The sequence below is a fragment of the Bactrocera oleae genome, chromosome 4 (genome assembly GCF_042242935.1).
Source record: "Bactrocera oleae isolate idBacOlea1 chromosome 4, idBacOlea1, whole genome shotgun sequence".
Classification (NCBI taxonomy): domain Eukaryota; kingdom Metazoa; phylum Arthropoda; class Insecta; order Diptera; family Tephritidae; genus Bactrocera; species Bactrocera oleae.
The window spans coordinates 37,015,949-37,036,182 of record NC_091538.1 but is presented as its reverse complement, the minus strand read 5'-3'; the positions used below and the strand labels follow the sequence as shown (position 1 = coordinate 37,036,182).

The 20,234-nt window shown below is 33.6% G+C and overlaps 1 protein-coding gene across 2 annotated transcripts; it reads right to left on the bottom strand.

Moving 5' to 3' along the window:
- Nucleotides 1-7,121: 7,121 nt before the first annotated feature.
- On the bottom strand, nt 7,122-11,514 carry LOC106625009 (uncharacterized). Of its 2 annotated transcripts, none has more exons than XR_004978622.2 (4): nt 11,215-11,513; nt 10,944-11,125; nt 10,661-10,893; nt 7,122-10,572 (listed from the first exon to the last, which is right to left on the bottom strand). XR_004978622.2 is itself a non-coding variant. In XM_070108426.1 (4 exons), the coding sequence occupies exons 2-4, from the start codon at nt 11,256-11,258 to the stop codon at nt 10,778-10,780; spliced, it is 342 nt and encodes a 113-aa protein (XP_069964527.1). In that variant the 5' UTR covers nt 11,259-11,293; nt 11,363-11,514; the 3' UTR covers nt 7,122-10,777. The 2 variants fall into 2 exon arrangements, 1 of the variants encoding a protein (XP_069964527.1); XM_070108426.1 differs by having other exon boundaries at nt 7,122-10,893; nt 11,215-11,293; nt 11,363-11,514.
- Between the last annotated feature and the right edge of the window lie 8,720 nt (nt 11,515-20,234).

The window sequence follows — 20,234 nt, the reverse complement described above, 5'->3', positions numbered from 1 at the left end:
TTTGAGCAAACTCCGACCTTGATATCCTAACGGACGGATTGTCATAAAAGACAATCTAGGCATTATGAGACGTTCTTCAATTGGGGTTAAACCATTCAAACAATCCGGTATTTCAGGAAAGTCTAGACCGTTAGCTAAACATATTTTTGGAACGTTCTTTTTAACAATCGCATTTTTTCAAGTAGCACAAAAATTGTAATTTTCATCTTCTGAAGGAAATTTTTGCATTAAAAAGAAGGCGGATGCAGCATTCGGGTGACCTTGCGCAATAGTTTCGAAATTTAATTTGCGAACTTGGTGTGAAAACCATAAGCCGCAGCAAATACATATTTCAGTAGGGCCCTTATTTATATTTTGGAAATAAATGTTTTTGAAACCTGTTAAATTGCCACTATTATCAGTTTCTATAACATTATTTTCTCTCGTTAATCGAATTCGTTGGGACTCTCAATTGGACTTTCAATTTGTCTATTGAGTGGGTTATCTCTACGAAGGCGAACTTGACCTTGTCTAAGACGTCTCTGATTCAAAATTTCTTCCCTCATACCCCTCCTACTAAGCTGTCGACGTTGTGTTTCTCTATCACGCTGCACTCTCCTTATTTCAGGATTTCTTCTTGCATGTTCCCTTTGCATTTGATCACGAATGCGCTCTAAATTCCTATACTCAGGATTTCTTGCGCGAAGTTCTCTATGATCCCTAGTGTTCCTACTTTGTTCATCATAACGTACCTCAGGATTTTCACGACGAGCTCTATGACCTCGAGTATTTCTTAAAAAATTATACCATAAGTAGTACATGTGAGCTGGGAAAATCAAAGACCAGAAAATTCCTCCAAACCGTATATTAAAAAATGTTGAATTAAAAATCCATTATTAAATGATATCGTGATTAAATTACAATCAAATTTGGTATCTTCTTGACTTATATTAAAGGCCATAAAATTAGTCTCAGTTTTATTGCTTGAAGTGAGATATATAAAAGTATGAATGTGATATGAACTCCACCAAAGTGGCTAAATTTTATATTATAAGCTTAGGTGGCAAACGTCAACCAGAGAATCGGAATTCATTATATGAAGGTGTGAGGTTTAGACTTAGTATATACTAATTTCACTCTAATTCAGCGTCAAACCACATAATTTTTAAGAAATCTTTTCCACTTAATTTCGTTAAAATATCACGTTGATCAACCGGAACGGTGTAAAGTCAGGTGGAAAGACGGAAAGTATATATATATTGGGGATAGAGAAATATATTAATTTTGACATTGCTCAGCTATACTCGAGAACATATTTTGAAGCAATTTTGATATACAAAAAAAATATTAATACTCACTGACCGACATATTCGGTATAAAACTGGTTAGAATAACGAAAAGCATTATACGTAGTATATGGAATTTGAGGGTAGTATTAACCCGATTTTATTAATTTTTTCCAATACCACATACTACTAACATGCCACATACTAATAAAATGCTCCCACTGTTTCATTAAGGTACCTCACATACCATCACCAATCAAATGGAGTAAAGTCAGACGAATGTTCGAAAATCGTGATATTAGTTACATGGGGACTAAGAAAAATTTTCACCCGATTTGATCGTGTTATGAGTAAAACACGCTCTCTCATTTTCATTGAGATAACTCACATATGCGGTATAAAGTCACGCGGAAGTTCAAAAATATTTATATTAGATATATGAGGGCTACGAGAACTATTGATCCGATTCAACCCATTTTTGAAACAAAGACATACTATTATCGATAGTTTCATTTATTTATTCTATTATATGAATTTCAATTATATATCTTACACAATGGCCGATATTTACGGTAAAAAGTCAACTATAGGTACTGGGGTACATATTCAGTACCTAGGGGCTTGAACAGTTTTGGTTCGATTTTCGAGTATTTGCAACTTGCTCAACAGATCGTACCTCGGGGTCGTTACATGGGGAGTGGGCGGGGTTGTCACCCATTTTCACACCGTAGGTAGAGGTGCTAAAAACATTTGCTTCCAGTGAATTTTGTTATTATAGCTATAGTAGCTTAGGAGATATGCACATTAAACCTATTAGGGGCGGGACCACGCCCACTTAAACAAAAATTTTAACTGCAGGTGCCCCTCCATTCGATATACATACATATGTATTTTTATTAGGTATCGGTAAGTATAATATACATATACTTATATGTTCATCTTTTTAGCTAACTATCAGTTATTGCTTTTGTTCACTTTCAGAGCAATTATATTATTATGTTATATATTGTATGTTATAGTTATAAATATATAATTTTTTTATTTTTGTATTATTTAGTTATTTTTATACTCTCGCAACATGTTGCTACAGAGTATAATAGTTTTGTTCATCTAACAGTTGCTTGTATCACCTAAAACTTATCGAGTTAGATATAGGGTTCTGTATATATAAATGATCAGGATGAAGAGACGAGTTGAAATCCGGGTGACTGTCTGTCCATCCGTCCGTCTGTCCGTCCGTCCGTGCAAGCTCTACCTTGAGTAAAAATTGAGATATCTTTATGAAACTTGGTACACATGTTTCTTGGTACAGTAAGAAGGTTGGTATTGCAGATGGGCGTAATCGGACCACTGCCACGCCCACAAAACGCCATTAATCAAAAACAAATCAATTGTCATAACTAAGCTCCGCAATAAGATACCAGACTGTTATTTGGTACACGAGATCACATTAGGGAGGGGCATCTGCAGTTAAAATTTTTTTAAGTGGGCGTGGTCCCGCCCCTAATAGGTTTAATGTGCATATCTCCTAAACTACTAAAGCTATAATATCAAAATTCATTGGAAGCAAATGTCTTTAGCACCTCTACCTACGGTGTGAAAATGGGTGAAATCGGGTGACAACCCCGCCCACTCCCCATGTAACGGTACTGTTAAAAACTACTAAAAGCGCGATAAATCAAGCACTAAGACAGAGACATTAAATTTTATCTCAGGGATGATATGAGATGACTTTATAGGAACCGCGTTCAAAATAAGACAGTGGACTTGACACCGCCCACTTTTAGGTGAAAACCCATATCTTGGGATCTTTTTAACCGATTTCAACCAATTTTGGTACATAACATTCTTTTTATATTTCTATGTTATGGTGCGAAAATGGGCGAAATCGGACTACAACCACGCCTATTTCCTATAGAACATCATTTTCAATTCCATCTGATTCTTTCACTTTCCACTATGCAAATCAAGCAACAATGATTATATCGGCGTAAAACTTTGCGTGTATAATACGTTTAAAGTATGCCACCTTGTGACCAAAAATGCTCTAAATCGAACCAAAACTGTTCAATCCCCTAAGTACTAAATGCTACCGAAAATATCAGTCAATCCACAAAGAAATCTCAAACGAGTATACCATTTGACTTTGAGAGAGTATAAATGGTTACATCCGAACTTAGCCCTTCCTTACTTGTTATATTTATGTATATTATTATATATAATTTTGATTAAAAGTTTAAAATTTATTAAAGAAATAAAAATTATATTATCTACTTCGCAAACGAATTTTTCACTTGTGGTTAATTTATAGTCATAACTGACAAGTGGCAGTTATGATAGCTTTTAGAGTTTTAGCTCCATCCTCTTAGATAATTAGCTCCACTAGCCACCAAGCAAAAATCTTATTGCAAAATCTTTGGGTCCAAAAGCTAGATTGGGATAAGTCGATTCCATTGCGCTTTGACACTAGCTGCTTTAAAACCCAAAAACTGATTAAAGACAAACTTGCAAAAACTTAACTCGTTCTTGCATTAAAATTAGACCTAGTAGGAGGTGGCCTATGAAATGCACCTCTTCCATACAATGCCAAATTCCCATTATATTTACGGTTATTGCAGTTCCGACATCACCACACAGGGACATGAGCGTTGGTTGCGCTTATTCGAGAACGCATGTGTCTGATTAATGCCTGAGAAGCATGCACTGACGTAAGGAACTGTAAACAATGCTTTCATTACAAGCCGAAGTTGCAAACCTAAATAATGGAAAATTTGCCAGTCAAAACACTTCTAGCGCTACGATCCTTTGTTATATTATATATGGCGTAGATTTTTGTGGTCCAACATATACAACTTTAAAAATGCTCGGTCGATATGTATAGCAGGGTTCGTTTGCTTTACTTCAAAATCAGTACATTTAAAATTAGTTTCAGACTTAGCTATTAATTTTTTAACTTTTGCCCTAAAAAGGTTTATTGGTACAGAAAATATTCAGCGACAACGCAACCAACTTCATCGGCGACTAATTAAAATAATAAACCTAGATTGTAACATTAAAAATTTAATAAGAAATTATAAAGTTTAGTTTATGTAATGTACTTACCCTAATAGTACCATGTAACATACTCACTTTAATCTTTTACAATAATTAAACGAAATGAATTATACTTACCTCTTTTTTGTAAATACATATGTATATATTTACTTTACAACTACTTTACGCTGTTAGTTTAAGATTTAGGCTATGTGATTATCGAATGTAATAAAGAATTGTATTGTATTAAAACAGCAATCGCGTTCGCACGTGTTGTTTCTTAATCGGTAATCGTATTTTCCTTTTCGACATAAGCAATTGATTTTCTGTACTTAGTCAAGTATCCCAAGTAAATTTCTTTATCTCAAAAAAGCTTGAGATTTTTCAAGGGGGCAAGTATTGATCCGATATCAGAAAAGGATTATCTCCAAATTTTAATAGTATAATATATCTCACAGATTGACTATATTTTCTGTAAAAAGTTAGCATTTGAATTGAGCAGTTGTAATCCGATTTTAACAATTTTTGGTCTTAAGTTGGCACACCTTAAAATCACTACTTTTGCAAAGTTTCAAGAAGTAAGAGTCTGGTGGCGGCACACGCATGCAAAATGGGGCTGACAGATGGAGAAGATTGCAGGAAATGTGAAGAGCAAAGCACCAGCGAAATAATGGAGCATGTCCTGTGCACTTGTCCAAAGGCAAAGCTTCAAGCATTTGGGAGCCTCACGGTATGAAACACTGGAAGAAGTATCGATAGTGAGGCCGCAGAACCTATTGAAATTCGCCTCAAGCGCTGGCATCCTGATGGTTGGCATCACTAATGACCAAAACTGGTATATTCCTGGCTCACGAGGCTACCGGACTAACCTAACCTATTGTGGAACTTTGAAGTTATGACACTTTATGTTTTCGCTTGACGGCATTTTGTGGGCGAGACAATGGTCCGATTCCGCCCATCTGCAGTACCAACCTCCCTTGGGTTAAATGAAACACATTACTATCGCTTGCACAAACAGACGGTCGGACAGACAGTCACTCCAAATTCAATTCGACTTGCCGATTTGGTTATCATACATGTGTTTATATACCATGCTCCCCAATGTGAGAACTACAAATAAGTACTCAAAAAATTCGATATAACATTTTCGCTTTCACTATTCATTAATATTCTCTCCCATAATTTGCCAGAACCGAAGTAGTTAAGTTATGATCCCGAAGGTTTATATTTAGGCTAGCTTGGAGCGCCCTCTGACGGCTGTTAGTGATAAAACGAAGTAGCTCAATATATTAGTAATTCATTTCTGGCAGTTGTAGAAATTCTTGGCAGTGGAGACTTCTATGAATTCAAGCAGTCCTTAGGCTTCTACTGGAAGAGAATGAGTTTTCCATAACTCACTACAAAGAATCGGAGACATCAGTTATTGAGATGTGAAATTCTTTTTCGCATGCTAAGTTTGAGTTTCATGCGAGAGAAAAGTCTATCACTTATATTTCTGTCGTTTGACTTACATACATACATATATGTAAAAATGCCCGTGTACCGATTGTCGATTTGATTTTATTTTGTTTTTCAATTAACTAACACTATTTTAGGTTTTGCCTTCACAAACATACATGTTTATTTAGATGTGGTTAATTCCATTAAACAGAGCTCGTCTCATTTTTCAATATTAATTCAAATATTCACATTCACACATATGTTGATATTGTGTACTGATTGAGTATACATATATCTACATTATATACATATGTATGAACATAAATATTATTTGGAAAAGTCTCTGCGCGGATCGTAATTTGTTGGTCCATTAATAAAGTAAAACACGTTTAAGTCCAGATGCGAATCGGAGATTGCGACTGCTTCAACTGGCCGAAGCGGGATCAGCCAGTCTACGATGGCGCATATAACAATCAGAAGCAACAATGCCTGCGGTATCAACACTTGAACATCTATTCCAACAAAATTTCGCATTTTTCGTTAGTGTCGTTTTGGTGATTTGACTTGAAAATTTGACAATTGGAACTAATTGAAATTCAACGCTTCTGGCTTTTATATTGCGAACTTCGCCGATTGTATGTATGTATGTAAGTAGTACCCAAGACGATGTAGAACGTGTGATATATCCTCATTCACTGAAGTGAAATATAAGAATGACTTTATGTACATTCATATGTACTTGTATAGTAAAAGATCCGGCCACACGTTGCTGTGGCTATGGTAAACATTAAATACTATTATAATAAACTAATCCATTAAGTGAAAATATTATTTACGAATAAAGGCAAAAACATTATTGCCGGTATAAGAATTCAAGATTTCTCGTCAAATGAAAAAGTTTTCCATGTAAGCACTTGATTCCGATCGTTTAGTTTGTATGCAGCTATATGCTATAGTGATCCGATCTTAACAATTTTTTCGGAGATTGTTAATAACTCAAGCCAAAATTCGTGAGGATACCTCGTAAAATAAAAATTTTTCCATGCAAGCACTCGATTCCGATCGTTCAATTTGTATGGCAGCTATATGCTATAGTTTTCCAATATCGGCGGTTCCGACCAATGATGAACTTCTTGGGGAGAATAGAATGTGTGCAAAATTTTAGATCGATGTCTGAAAACTTGAAGGGCAAGTTTTGAATGGTTTCGCTTTTTTAACATAATTGAGATATATCTTGTAAGTTAGATCAAACTGAGCACAATGTGCTACATTTTACTAAATTCGGTTCAGTAGTTTAGGAGTCCCGGACAAACAAAGTAACAAGTAATTTTTATATATATAGAAGTAATCTGTAAGCGTACTAATTATATATATAAAGCCAAATTTTGAGATTTGTTCGTAGGGTATATGTATATATATTTAAGCACATATGTACAAGTATTTAGGAATAACTACATACTTAGGTGTACCTAATGAAACAAATGTGAATGACAGTGTTATTTATTAATCCAGTGGCAAGAGAAATCCGCAATCAATATAAAATTGTCAAATGATACATTTGCGGAAGGCCGTGGTTTTAATTTGTATTTGCCTCTGCTGAAAATGTCCATACGGCTTTCGAACACACACAACTTCACGGAAAGCATCCGTAACTTTGTGATTGCTAATATAATTTAGAAAACAGTCACGTAGTAATGATAAACAAATAATTTTTCGTTTCTGAGACTTTTTTGCAGGCGCTTTGTGTCAACTTTGTGTCAACTTTGTTTCTACATTTTGGCATTCTGCTTCAATTCTTCCAACTGATTTCAACGCATATATTATATACATATGTATGTGTGAATATATTGTATATGTATACATATAAAGAATTAAGGTGCCATTGTGTGTACTATATTTAACGATAATTTATTGTATACTGATTTCTGATCCGATGACTTGTCAATCTACTGTAGATACTCTACAATTCACCATTATTTTCAAGCGAAATGACTGTGTAAAAGTTTCAATTATTTTGTGTGGAAAAATTTAACAAAATACAGATTTCATAAATATTTAACTAGGTAGCCTGGCATAAAAGTTATAGTTACATATGTATATTATTTTATTGTTAATATTCCTTGACATAAAGCTTATTGTTATTCTAAGATATTGTATTGAACAAATTTTGAGATGATCTCCTGAGTTCAAAATCATTAGAATATCATTAGAAATTAGAAATAAACTTTAACTTTAACTAAATTATTTAGTTTAAATCTATATATTTTAAGATAATATAAAATGTTTTAAGAGTATCAAAAAAATATATATATTTAGAATTGATCGGATTTCCCCAACTACAACTCTATTTCATACAAAGAAGCTTGTGTTCATTTGTTTCGTTGTTAACAGATCATAATTCCGCAGTTTTTTCCAAGGTGTATACATAATCAGTTAAAATTTCGATATTTTTATTTTTGATATCTTTTGCGTCACTGGCAAACATTTTTTTTGTTACATGGTAGAAAATGGAGATATCAACTTTTCAGAAAACAAATGTAAACCCGTCAATATCAATCAAATTAATATTGTACATATACCGAAACCTTTTGCAATAAGAAACCGGAAAATAAAGGTAGAAACGTTAAATTATTTCCAGAAATACAGTAGGATTATTTCAAAGAACTTTTGTTTGTGTAAACTTAGTTTTCACAAACCTGCTCTAGATATCGAGACAAAACAACTTCTTTTTCTTTTTATAGTTGAGCTTAATTCATTTCAAATATCATCTTAAATTATTAAAGAGCTAAAGGGGTATGAAAAACATCTTTATCTGGATTTTAATCGGTCAGCTGTAGTGATTCGATCTGAACAAATGCCAAACGCTTTTTAAATAAAGGAGTTTTTCATATATGAACTTAATTTGCATCAATATGGTGGTCCGTTATCGCCGGTTTCGACAAATGAGCAACTTCTTGGAACGAAATGGACTATTGCAAAGTTTCAGATCGATTTTTCAGAAACTGAGGGACTATTTTGAGTATATACAGACAGACACACGGACGGATATGGCTAAATCGACTCAGCTCGACACACTGATCATTTATATATATGTACATATACTTTATAGGGTCTCCGACGTTTCCTTCTGGGTGTTAAATATTTCGGGGAAAACTTAATATACCCTGTTCAGGGTATAAAATATCTGTATATGTATGTATCTATATATTATATATATATATGTGTATATATATAGAAGAGAGAGAGAAGCCTAACCATTGTTATAGAAATCAATCAAACTGACTTCTAAACATGAGGAAAATTAGCCTAAAAGAAGCTTTAACTTTAATATCTTGGCCAAATTTATTTGTTTTTACTAAAACTAATTTATTAGCCTCTGAAATTGCTACATATGTACATACGTACAAATTTAATTAATTCTCATACCACTTTGCAAAGAACTCTATCATCTCGCTTTTGTACGAGTACAAGTATATATCAACATACAACATTAGTATGTCAACATGTTTAGTAATTGAGCGAATATTGAAATTTTAAGTCGGAAATTGAGGCAGACCCCTTCTGAAGGCGTTTTATTTCCTGGATGAGTCGCTCTTATTGGATATACCGAAGCTCACGCAGCAAAAATAACTTCGTACTTTTGTTAAAAAAGTATGTTACAATTTTTAAGTTCACAAATTTATAGGATATGGGATATATATGTATGTAAAAGTATAAATGCATTAGTATGGATCTCCGAGTTCACATTTTTTGCCGGCTTGATTTTCTTAACACTTTGCAGAAGGTTCTTTAAAAGCAGTGATGCTAAAGCTCCTATTACGATTTCTAATTCAATTGCATTTAGGATAAAGTTTTGGTATTATGGATATCACCTCAATTTCTAAAAAAAAACGGCGGTTGAAGTATTGTCAAAGCCTAAGCGTAGATAATTTAAATTAAAGAGGTACGTTTGGGGAGTTCATTTATTTAGCAAAAAACAAAATCCTTTCTTATTGAAACGAAAATAACTTATGAATCCGAAACAATCAATATAAGTGGCTTTGTCAATAAAACTTTGGCTTAACACCAAGTTAGAAGTTCGACAGGATTTGAGTGATCACAAAGGCCGCGCATAATCAGTTTTGGACCCTGCATTTTCGTCAACGTAAGATAAGTCAAAACTAATGCATATTTTAATAATTATTCACCATTTTCTAGTCAATAACTGAAATTTATTGTTTTGATTTTTCATTTAAACCTTTTCAATTGTTAAATTATCTGTGAAATTTTTACTTCTGTAGGTTGGCAACATCAATGTAACTTCGATTGAAATTAGTTGTAGTTCATAATACAAAAAAACAGTTTGGTTGATCTGAAGTTGAATTGCTTTACCTTCACTTGCAAACCGTAATAGAGGTCGATTTGGACCGATTTCTGCAGAGTTGCCACAAGTTAGGTTCTAACATGATTTAAATTGGCGTGCTTGTGGCCTGACTTCGGACGAAGAGGGCGGTATAAAAGTTTCACACTAATCTGCTCATCTAAAATGTGAGTTGAGTAGTTCAAAATTGATATAACATCATCTGATAGTATTTAGATAAGATTGGGTCACAGATCTATCAAAGAAATTGCTCGAATGGATTTGCAATTACAAATTTTATTGCACCTGGTTTTATTTGTCCCTTTTAATTCATTTTGTATAAATTGTATGATATTCAAAAACATTGCCATACATACAATTTCTTGCAAAAATTAAAAAACAGAAGAGCTCCGATTAATGGCGAAAGCAGTGGTTCCCATATTTCCAATATCTGACCAAATTACTTCAAGTAGTTTTACATTAGACCTAAACATGCTAAATAACATGGCTATTTAAACTCTTTCTATTAGAATCTCTGCAGGATTATTTAATGATTATTATGATCAACTTATAGTATACTTACATACAAATACGTATCAATTTCATTAAGTCCTAAATTCTATAGAAATAAATAATATTGTACTGCAATTTCGTTTATAATCATTCACACTCCCGTCTGGGCTTATATCATCATAAGTTTTCACACAATGGCTGGTGTGGTTTTTTTATTAAGCGCTTCTGTTATATGAGCGATTCTTCTGGCATTCGTTATTTTCCAGGAAACAAAAGCAATCGTGTAGATGAAGAAACCAATTCCTGCAATAAAAAATTTATAATTTCGTCTTTTGAGTACGCTGAAAACTTACCTAATAGAAGAATAGCCTCCGAAGTTTGATCGTGCAGTGTTTTGGAAACTGCACACAAAATAATTAACCCGCTTAGTAAACAAAAGGAACCAACCACCGCTGTTAAAGTAATAACTATTAAAACTGGATCGCTAAGTGCGTAATCGCAAGCGTAATGATTAAAGCAACGTTGTGATGTTTCACTAAAAATATTTATTTGGTAAATATCTATGTACATACAAAAGCAAATAGTTAAAATGTTCGTATTGAAATAAATATTTTATTAATTTACCGAGAGTGAGAATAATACGATCCCGTTATGCGTCTAATATTCATGATTGCACTATAATAACTGATCGTCTTGATTCCATCTGTATAAATACATAATAGTACATGGATGGATGCGAGTGTTTATCGAAGGGATATGTACTTATGTATACTTGTATAGCGGTGGGAATATCTTTTTTTCAGCCAGAAAATTTTTCGCCGTATTTCCTGTGTTGGACTGACACAACTAAGGCGTCTGTAGCTGCCGCCTATTTTTGTAGTTGTGGAGCATGGGGTATAAGCAGATGCTCAGATTAAAATAAGAGGTTTCCAAAATTAGATGACACTCGTGCCATCGCCACGTCAACAATGAGAATACTCCACTCCGCTCAACTTATGTATGTATGTATGTAAGCGCATTATTTGTTTACTTATTTTTGTATCTACATACATACGAACATGCTCGAATGTATACAAAGTTATCCGCATGTAGAAAATCATTCTTAGTTACTCATTAAATGCACTAATACACAAGAGATACATATGTATTTAGGCATGGAAAGATAAACTTAAGTTTTCCTGTACTTCCTGATAATATAACAAATGTAATATTAAAACAAGTAAGGAAGGGCTAAGTTCGGATGTAACCGAACATTTTATACTCTCGCAAAGTCAAATGGTATACTAGTTTGAGATTTCTTTGTGGATTGACTGCTATTTTCGGTAGAAGGTCAACTATAGGCACTAGGGTCCACATATTTAGTACTTAGGGGTTTGAACAGTTTTGGTTCGATTTAGACAATTTTTGGCCACAAGGTGGCATACTTTAATTGCATTATTCACGCAAAGTTTTACCCCGATATAATCATTGTTACCTGATTTGCATAGTGGAAAGTGAAAGAATCAGATGGAATTATGGGGAGTGAGCGGAGTTGCCACCCGATTTCAACTATTTTCACACCGTCAATAGAAGTGCTAAAAATATTTGCTTCTAGTGAATTTTGTTATTATAGCATTAGCGGTTTAGGAGATATGTACATTAAACCTATTAGAGGCGGGACCACACCCACTTTAAAAAAAAAAAATTTAACTGAAGATGCCCCCACCTAATGTGATCCTGTGTACCAAATAACAGTATTGTATCTTATTGGGGAGCTTAGTTATACCAATTTATTTGTTTTTGATTAATGGCGATTTGTGGGCGTGGCAGTGGTCCGATTACGCCCATCTGCAATACCAACTGTCTCACGGTACCAAGAAACATGTCTACCAAGTTTCAGAAAGATATCTCAATTTTTACTCAAGTTAGAGCTTGCACGGACGGACGGACGGACAGACGGACGGACGGACAGACAGTCACCCGGATTTCAACTAGTCTCTGCATCCTGATCATTTATATATATATAACCCTAATATCTAACTCGATTAGTTTTAGGTGATACAAACAACCGTTAGGTGAACAAAACTATTATACTCTGTAGCAACAGGTTGCGAGAGTATAAAAGTAAGGAAGGGATAAGTTCGGATGTAACCGAACATTTTATACTCTCGCAAAGTTAAATGGTATATTCGTTTGAGACTTCTTTATATATTTTAATAATTAGAAGTAGGAACTGTTGCCTTAGTTATTTACTTTTCACTCACAGTGAAAATAATTAGAGCAATTTGTAAACTAAATTTACTCAAATGATGAGAAATCGTTCTTGTGCTTTTTGTATACGCTTATAATTGATTTTATATAGAATGCATTACAACTGTATTGAGAAGTATGAAAAGAAATCGGTTTTGAACAATGAATAACATTTTATATTTATTATATCGATATTATTATACTTGTTTAGCTTAAAAATAATAAATATTAACAACTTTAAAAATGATATAATATTATTATATTAATTTGTATATAATATTTACAATATTAAACATACATTTTTGTAGAGATTCTTACACATATATCCAAATTATATTTCTTTTTTCCTTATACTATTTAATTTCTATCATATATTTATACAATAATGTCATATATAATAACAAATTATATATATAATTTAAATTTTCTTAATTAGATTATTTACATATTTTTCTTAAAATTATTTTAAAAACTACTGTCAAAATTCCTATACCATTCCAATTCGATTATATTTGGAAAAAAAAATGAAGAACTATTGCACTAAGTCTGAAAACTTTAGTTCGAAATAGAGACACAAATACTGTCATGATAGCTGTGTACTGTCTCAAAAGTAATTGCATTTACACGGGAAGGATCCATGTTTGAAAATGCCCAATCAATTTGTGTACCGGCAGGTGTAGTTGAATATTCTGCACCAAGCAGAGAACTAAAGTTTTTTTCTTGGAGCAGATTTCTTATTGCAGTCCCTGTAGACATTAAACAAATGTTAAAATCTCCAACAATTAGCACATTTTGATTGCCTAACTCAGAAGTAAGGACTTCCTGAAGTTCTACAATTAATTGTCTGACAGAGAAAGCTGAATTTCTATATAGAACCAGAATATTAATATTGAAACATTTAAACAAAACCGCTTCTAAAACTTTGCGGCCTGAATAAATTTTCTTTACAGCCTTTGATTCTATAGAGCAAGCAATACTATGCTTTGCATATATTATAATGCCCCGTTTATTTCTGTTGGTTGTTTCCGTGCTATCTATTCTCAGCTCGTTAATTGGAGCAAATCCTGGTATATCAAAACTTTCGCAAGGATAAGTCCACGTTTCTACAAAACATAAAATATCTGAAGATAGCACCAAACAGTCGCTTTTTATATCATTAATGTGAGCGTGAAGTCTCTGAACATTATGGAATAAAATTTGATGTCCTGATGTTCGGAAAATCATAAAATTGAAACTTGTTGTCAAAGCTTTATTTGTGTTCAATTCCCTCAGTTCCCTAAATACGGGATCTGATTCAGAAAATTTGTTAGGAGGAATAAAATTTCCTATGATAAATAGACCTTCTGCAGAAGTAGCTCGACTACAAGCGACATATATTGAAGCTCTAGGCATTCTGGGTCGAGTATGAACTACAACTTTATTATATGTGGCACCCTGACTTTTATGAATAGTTATTCCCTCAGCCGGAACAACTGGAAACTGATTTCTTTCAATTGAAATTTGTTCATTTCTTTTATATTGAAAAGATTTTAGAACTTTTTCAATTGGTGTCCAAGAACTTTCTAGAGGATGAGGTTTTTTTGATCGTGCTATCAAACCAACAGAAGGTTCCAAAAATTTAATCCACAGAATTGATGGAAAAGAACAATGGAAATCAATTTGCATAAGTTGTCCAGCTGCCCCATTAACCAAGCCATCACACGTGTTTATGTTCACTGTAATCATATATTTGGCGGAGGTTTTTAGTGTCAATTCATAGGGCAGTCCCTGCGCTTCAGAAGTTTTGAAAAGTTTAACTCTTTCCAAAATATTATCACTTTCATTTATACCAATTCCTTTAACTGAGTCTTATGCAGTTGAAAGGAAAGCTTCTGTTGGGATTCGACTGAGCTTAAGGGCATTGAAATTATTTGTCTCTTCATTGGACCAAAATAAATGTATGGCATCATCGGGAACTTCTTTGAAATTAACTACTCGAGTTTCAATGAGTGATATGTCCTCATTTGTCATAGTACCAGATGCCATATGATTTAATGCAATTGCAAAGGCCTGATCCTTCCGTTGTCGCATTATCTCTGTTAATTCAAAGTGTTTAAATAACTCCCACAAAGGGGAACCAACTAAAGTGCTGTATGCATCATTGGGATTAGGAGAGAATATCCACCTATCTCCAACAGGTGAGAGTTGCTTCAAATCACCAAACACTATGATCGGTATACCACCGAAGGGGCTGTCTGTTTTGAAAATTTGTTTTAATCTCGCATCAACAGAGCTAAACATACGAGCACCTACCATCGATATTTCATCAATTATGATTAATTTTAAATCGATAAGTCTGGAATACAATGAATTCACTGTGTCATTGCTAAGTGGCCTCAACTCTCTATTCAACTGATTAACAGGTAAAGAGAATATTGAATGAAGGGTCATTCCACCTATTCCGAATGCTGCTTTACCCGTAGGTGCGCAAAGAAGAACTTTTAAGGAACTTGGATTGGATCCAGGTGTAGAATTGTAACGATGGTTAAGAGCTTGATATATTGCAGATATCAAACGACTCTTTCCTACACCTGCACCGCCGCCAATGAACTCATAAAATGGGAGATTTCTTTTTAGGTGGTGCATCAAATGTGTCAAATAGGTTCTTTGCTTAGTATTTAGACTTTGAACTAAAGAAAATAATTCCTCAACTGGAATTAAAGGGGGTAGTTTAATAAGTCTAATATTGCAATCAGATTCAGTGCCATTATCTGTTGAATCTTCGCCATGCAAGTCTAGCAAATTTATATTTGGGTTTATTTCTGGAAGTGCCAACACTCGGAACTCATTTTCCATGATAGGTAGTTCATTTTGAGCACCTTCGTCCAAGTCTATTGTATTATAAAGACTTTCTAGAACATTTTCAAGTTCTCTTTGCTCAAAAACATCATATTTTCTTTGATTTTCCTCAATTATAATACGATGTGTTATGCAAGTCTGCTCATTATCGTTTTCAATGAGATCTTGCTGTTCATTCCGCCAAGGATAGTAAAGCATTAACATTTCGCGGAAATACTCAACTCTGGCCAATCTGGGTTAAACCTTCTATACCGAATAATACAAGGTTTGGTACGTTTTTTCACAAAACCGCTACCGTCTTTAAGAGGTATGACAACCCCGCTTTCTGGTAAATTATCGTCTTCCCTCTCTTCTTCTTCATGATCACTATCTTGTGCTCTTCTACTAGATTTAAAATATTTATACCTAGATGCAAAATCAGCTAAACAAAGAGTTTCTAACTGATCGGATCTTTGAACATAACGGTCTAAAATACCGGCTACGAATATTTCAGTCGAACCTGAAGGAAGGTTCTGAAGTTCCGCTCTAGGTTTTACCATACTTGTGCAGATATTTCTGTGCCTGATATAAATTTGTGACCTATATGTTTAAGTTTTTGCTTAATAGTATAATTTCCAGCATTTACCTCTGATATAGCTTCATTTAAGAGCCTAGAAATTCCCCTGTTAGACTTGTTAATATAATTAATTATATATGAACAGCAAGCATATGCATCCAGTATATATTGGACATCCATATTTGCTCTATGGAGTTCCAAAATCAGAGGATTATAAGCGATTATAAAACGATCCTGTAATTTTCTTTTTAGAAAAATTTTGGGTTTTGTTAAACTTGACCTAAGGGCTAACAAATAGTAATCAAAAGACATATTTATTCTACTATCAGACAGGAAGTGTTCAAAATCGTTTAAATTAGAAATGTCTTCTGTAGTCATATTTGAATTTAAAACGTTTTGAATTTTGAAAAAGTTTTCCTTGTGTCTTTCTGAATTTTGACTTGTTTCTGTAAGAGGTAACAGTATTTGCGTTGAAGGCATTGGTGGATATGGAATACCAAAACGACAAAACTGTTGTCCTTAATGTAATTTTCTAAGTGGCTGATCGAACCATCAGTAGAAATATAATTGTCAATAAAAGTAATGACATCAGGGAATGTCTGAGGATCTTGAAGGTTGATCCTGGGAGCATTATTAAGCCAATACATGCCATGTACATGCGGGGAACCTCTCTGTTGAAACTCCACTCTCCAGTAGAAATTTGTAACAAAATGCTCTCCAAAAATGCCGGCGTTATCTTTAAAAAGCTTAAGGATTTGTCGATAGCGGTAGTCAAAATATCTAACACAAGTAACCGCGTCTGACCGAATTAAGCGATATCTATCTTGGGTTGTTAAACTGTTGGCTTCCTCTTCCGAAATATCTTTAGAATCAACAGTTTTAGAGAGGATGACCAAAAGCTCAACCCACTGAGATTCTGCAGCCGATAGAGTGATAAAGAAGGTTGGAAGCCCAAATTGGCGAATCATAGCGATTGCTATGACCTCGAGTATTTCTTATTTGCTCTTCAGAGCGAATTTGGGGATCTTGCCGCCTTGTTCTATGTTGAACAGTATTTGTAACTTGCTCAACAGATCGAACCTCGGGGTCTTCACGCCGAGATCTATGACCTCGAGTATTTCTTATTTGCTCTTCAGAGAGAATTTGGGGATCTTGCCGCCTTGTTCTATGTTGAACAGTATTTGCAACTTGCTCAACAGATCGAACCTCGGGGTTTTCACGCCGAGACCTATGACCTCGAGTATCTGTTATTTGCTCTTCAGAGCGAATTTGCGGATCTTGCCGCCTTGTTCTATGTTGAACAGTATTTGCAATTTGCTCAACAGATCGAACCTCGGGGTCTTCACGCCGAGACCTATGACCTCGAGTATTTCTTATTTGCTCTTCAGAGCGAATTTGCGGATTTTCCCGCCTGGTTCTATGTTGATTTTTATTGATTATTTGTTCGGACAGACGACATCGGAATCTAATCTACGATTAGCGTGACTTACAGTATTTTGTGACTGCTCACTATCTCTATATAAAGAGTTCGCACGAAGAACTCTCATACGTCTTCTATTCTGAAGACGGCTTAGTAATATAGATTTTCTACTTAATCTAGGCATAATTTATTATTAATAAATGGATTAATATATAAAATACTTATCGATAATACTTATATAATTCAGTCCGTCCGGGTGTTAAAAGTTGGATCCTAGGTGCTGCTCTCTTTCACTGTTTCCTTGTAAGTCCTTGCTATGCCATTGCTCGTCACTGTACACTGTACTGTATAATACACTTAAATTAGTTTGAATTAAGCACTTTGCTTATAAAGACTTCTAGTGAAACTGAAACTACAAACACAGTGTACTGATATTTATTATACTCTTGCAACATGTTGGTACAGGTTACGTACTTTTGTATACCTATATATTATTTAGCTATTCACTAACATAAGAATACATAATATTTAGTTATATTTATATTTTAGAAATTAGTAGTTTATTTCATTGTATTGAAATTAAGTTCTCGGAAAATCCCTCCGTAAATTACTTTTGTTAAACGCTTTCTAGAACAGGGGGATCTATGGTACCTATTTTGAAGGGTCTACCCATGAAGGCTAAATTAACAATAACTTACATAAATTTAATTATGGTATACACATATGTAGAACAGGTATGTAGATTTTCTTCTTTCTGTCTTAATATCTAAACCTTTCATAAGCTGCCAACGGCGATAGGTAAAAATGTAATTTTCTTGAGTTTACAGTTCACTTCATGACCTTCATATTAAAATGTGTCGCTTTTGATACTACATTACTAATATTTATTTCATGCAATTTTTTGTAGAAAGATTTTTTTGCTCTATACAAAGTCCAGCACTCTAAGAAACTTTTTTAGCATTGTTGTCTGGTATATTTTATAATAAGTTCAACATAATGGCTAAGAAAATATACCTAACCACTGATTATCACCAAATATTAGAAGAAATATATGTATATAGAAATCTATATCTATCACTTTAGGTGATGCAAACAACTCTTTGGTGAACAAAACTATACTCTGTTGCAACATGTTGCGAAAGTATAAAAATGTTGCGAATTCAACATTCATTACTCGATTTTTATTTGGTATCTTATTAACTTATGTTATTGATCATAGATTTATTTTGTGTCAATACTATTTTTTTCTCCGAAATGTTAACTTTTATAAAAAGAAGCTATTTAACTCAAACATGGTATATGTGATATAAACTGAACCAAATGGGTTAGATTTAATATGTGGGGTATATGAGGTTGCTGTTGTAACAGAGGAGCGGAAATCAGTATATTAGGGTTATAAGGTTTAAACAAAGTCTAGACCAATTTCATTCATATGCAGCGATATACATCATTTTTAAGAAAAACTGTCCATTTAATTTCATTAAATTATCAAATTGACGAAAAAAATTATACCATAAGTAGTACATGTGAGCTGGGAAAATCAAAGACCAGAAAATTCCTCCAAACCGTATATTAAAAAATGTTGATTAAACATCCATTATTAAATGATATCGTGATTAAATTACAATCAAATTTGGTATCTTCTTGACTTATATTAAAGGCCATAAACTTAGTCTCAGTTTTATTGCTTGAAGTGAGATATACATAAGTATGAATGTGATATTAACTCCACCAAAGTGGCTAAATTTTATATTATAAGCTTAGGTTAGCAAACGTCAACCAGAGAATCGGAATTCATTATATGAAGGTGTGAGGTTTAGACTTAGTATATACTAATTTCATTCATAATTCAGCGTCAAACCACATAATTTTTAAGAAATCTTTTAAACTTAATTTCGTTAAAATATCACGTTGATCAACCGGAACGGTGTAAAGTCAGGTGGAAAGACGGAAATCATATATACCTATATTGGGGATAGAGAAATATATTAATTTTGACATTGCTCAGCTATACTCGAGAACATATTTTAAAGCAATTTTATATATCAAAAAAAATATTAATACTCACTGACCGACATATTCGGCATAAAACTGGTTAGAATAACGAAAAGCATTATAAGTAGTATATGGAATTTGAGGGCAGTATTAACCCGATTTTATTAATTTTTTCCAATACCACATACTACTAACATGCCACAGACTAATAAAATGCTCCCACTGTTTCATTAAGGTACCTCACATACCATCACCAATCAAATGGAGTAAAGTCAGACGAATGTTCGAAAATCGTGATATTAGTTACATGGGGGCTAAGGAAAATTTTCACCCGATTTGATCTTGTTATGAGTAAAACACGCTCTCTCATTTTCATTGAGATAACTCACATATGCGGTATAAAGTCACGCGGAAGTTCAAAAATATTTATATTAGATATATGAGGGCTACAAGAACTATTGATCCGATTCAACCCATTTTTGAAACAAAGACAAACTATTATCGATAATTTCATTTATTTATTCTATTATATGAATTTCAATTATATATCTTACACAATGGCCGATATTTACGGTAAAAAGTCAACTATAGGTACTGGGGTCCACA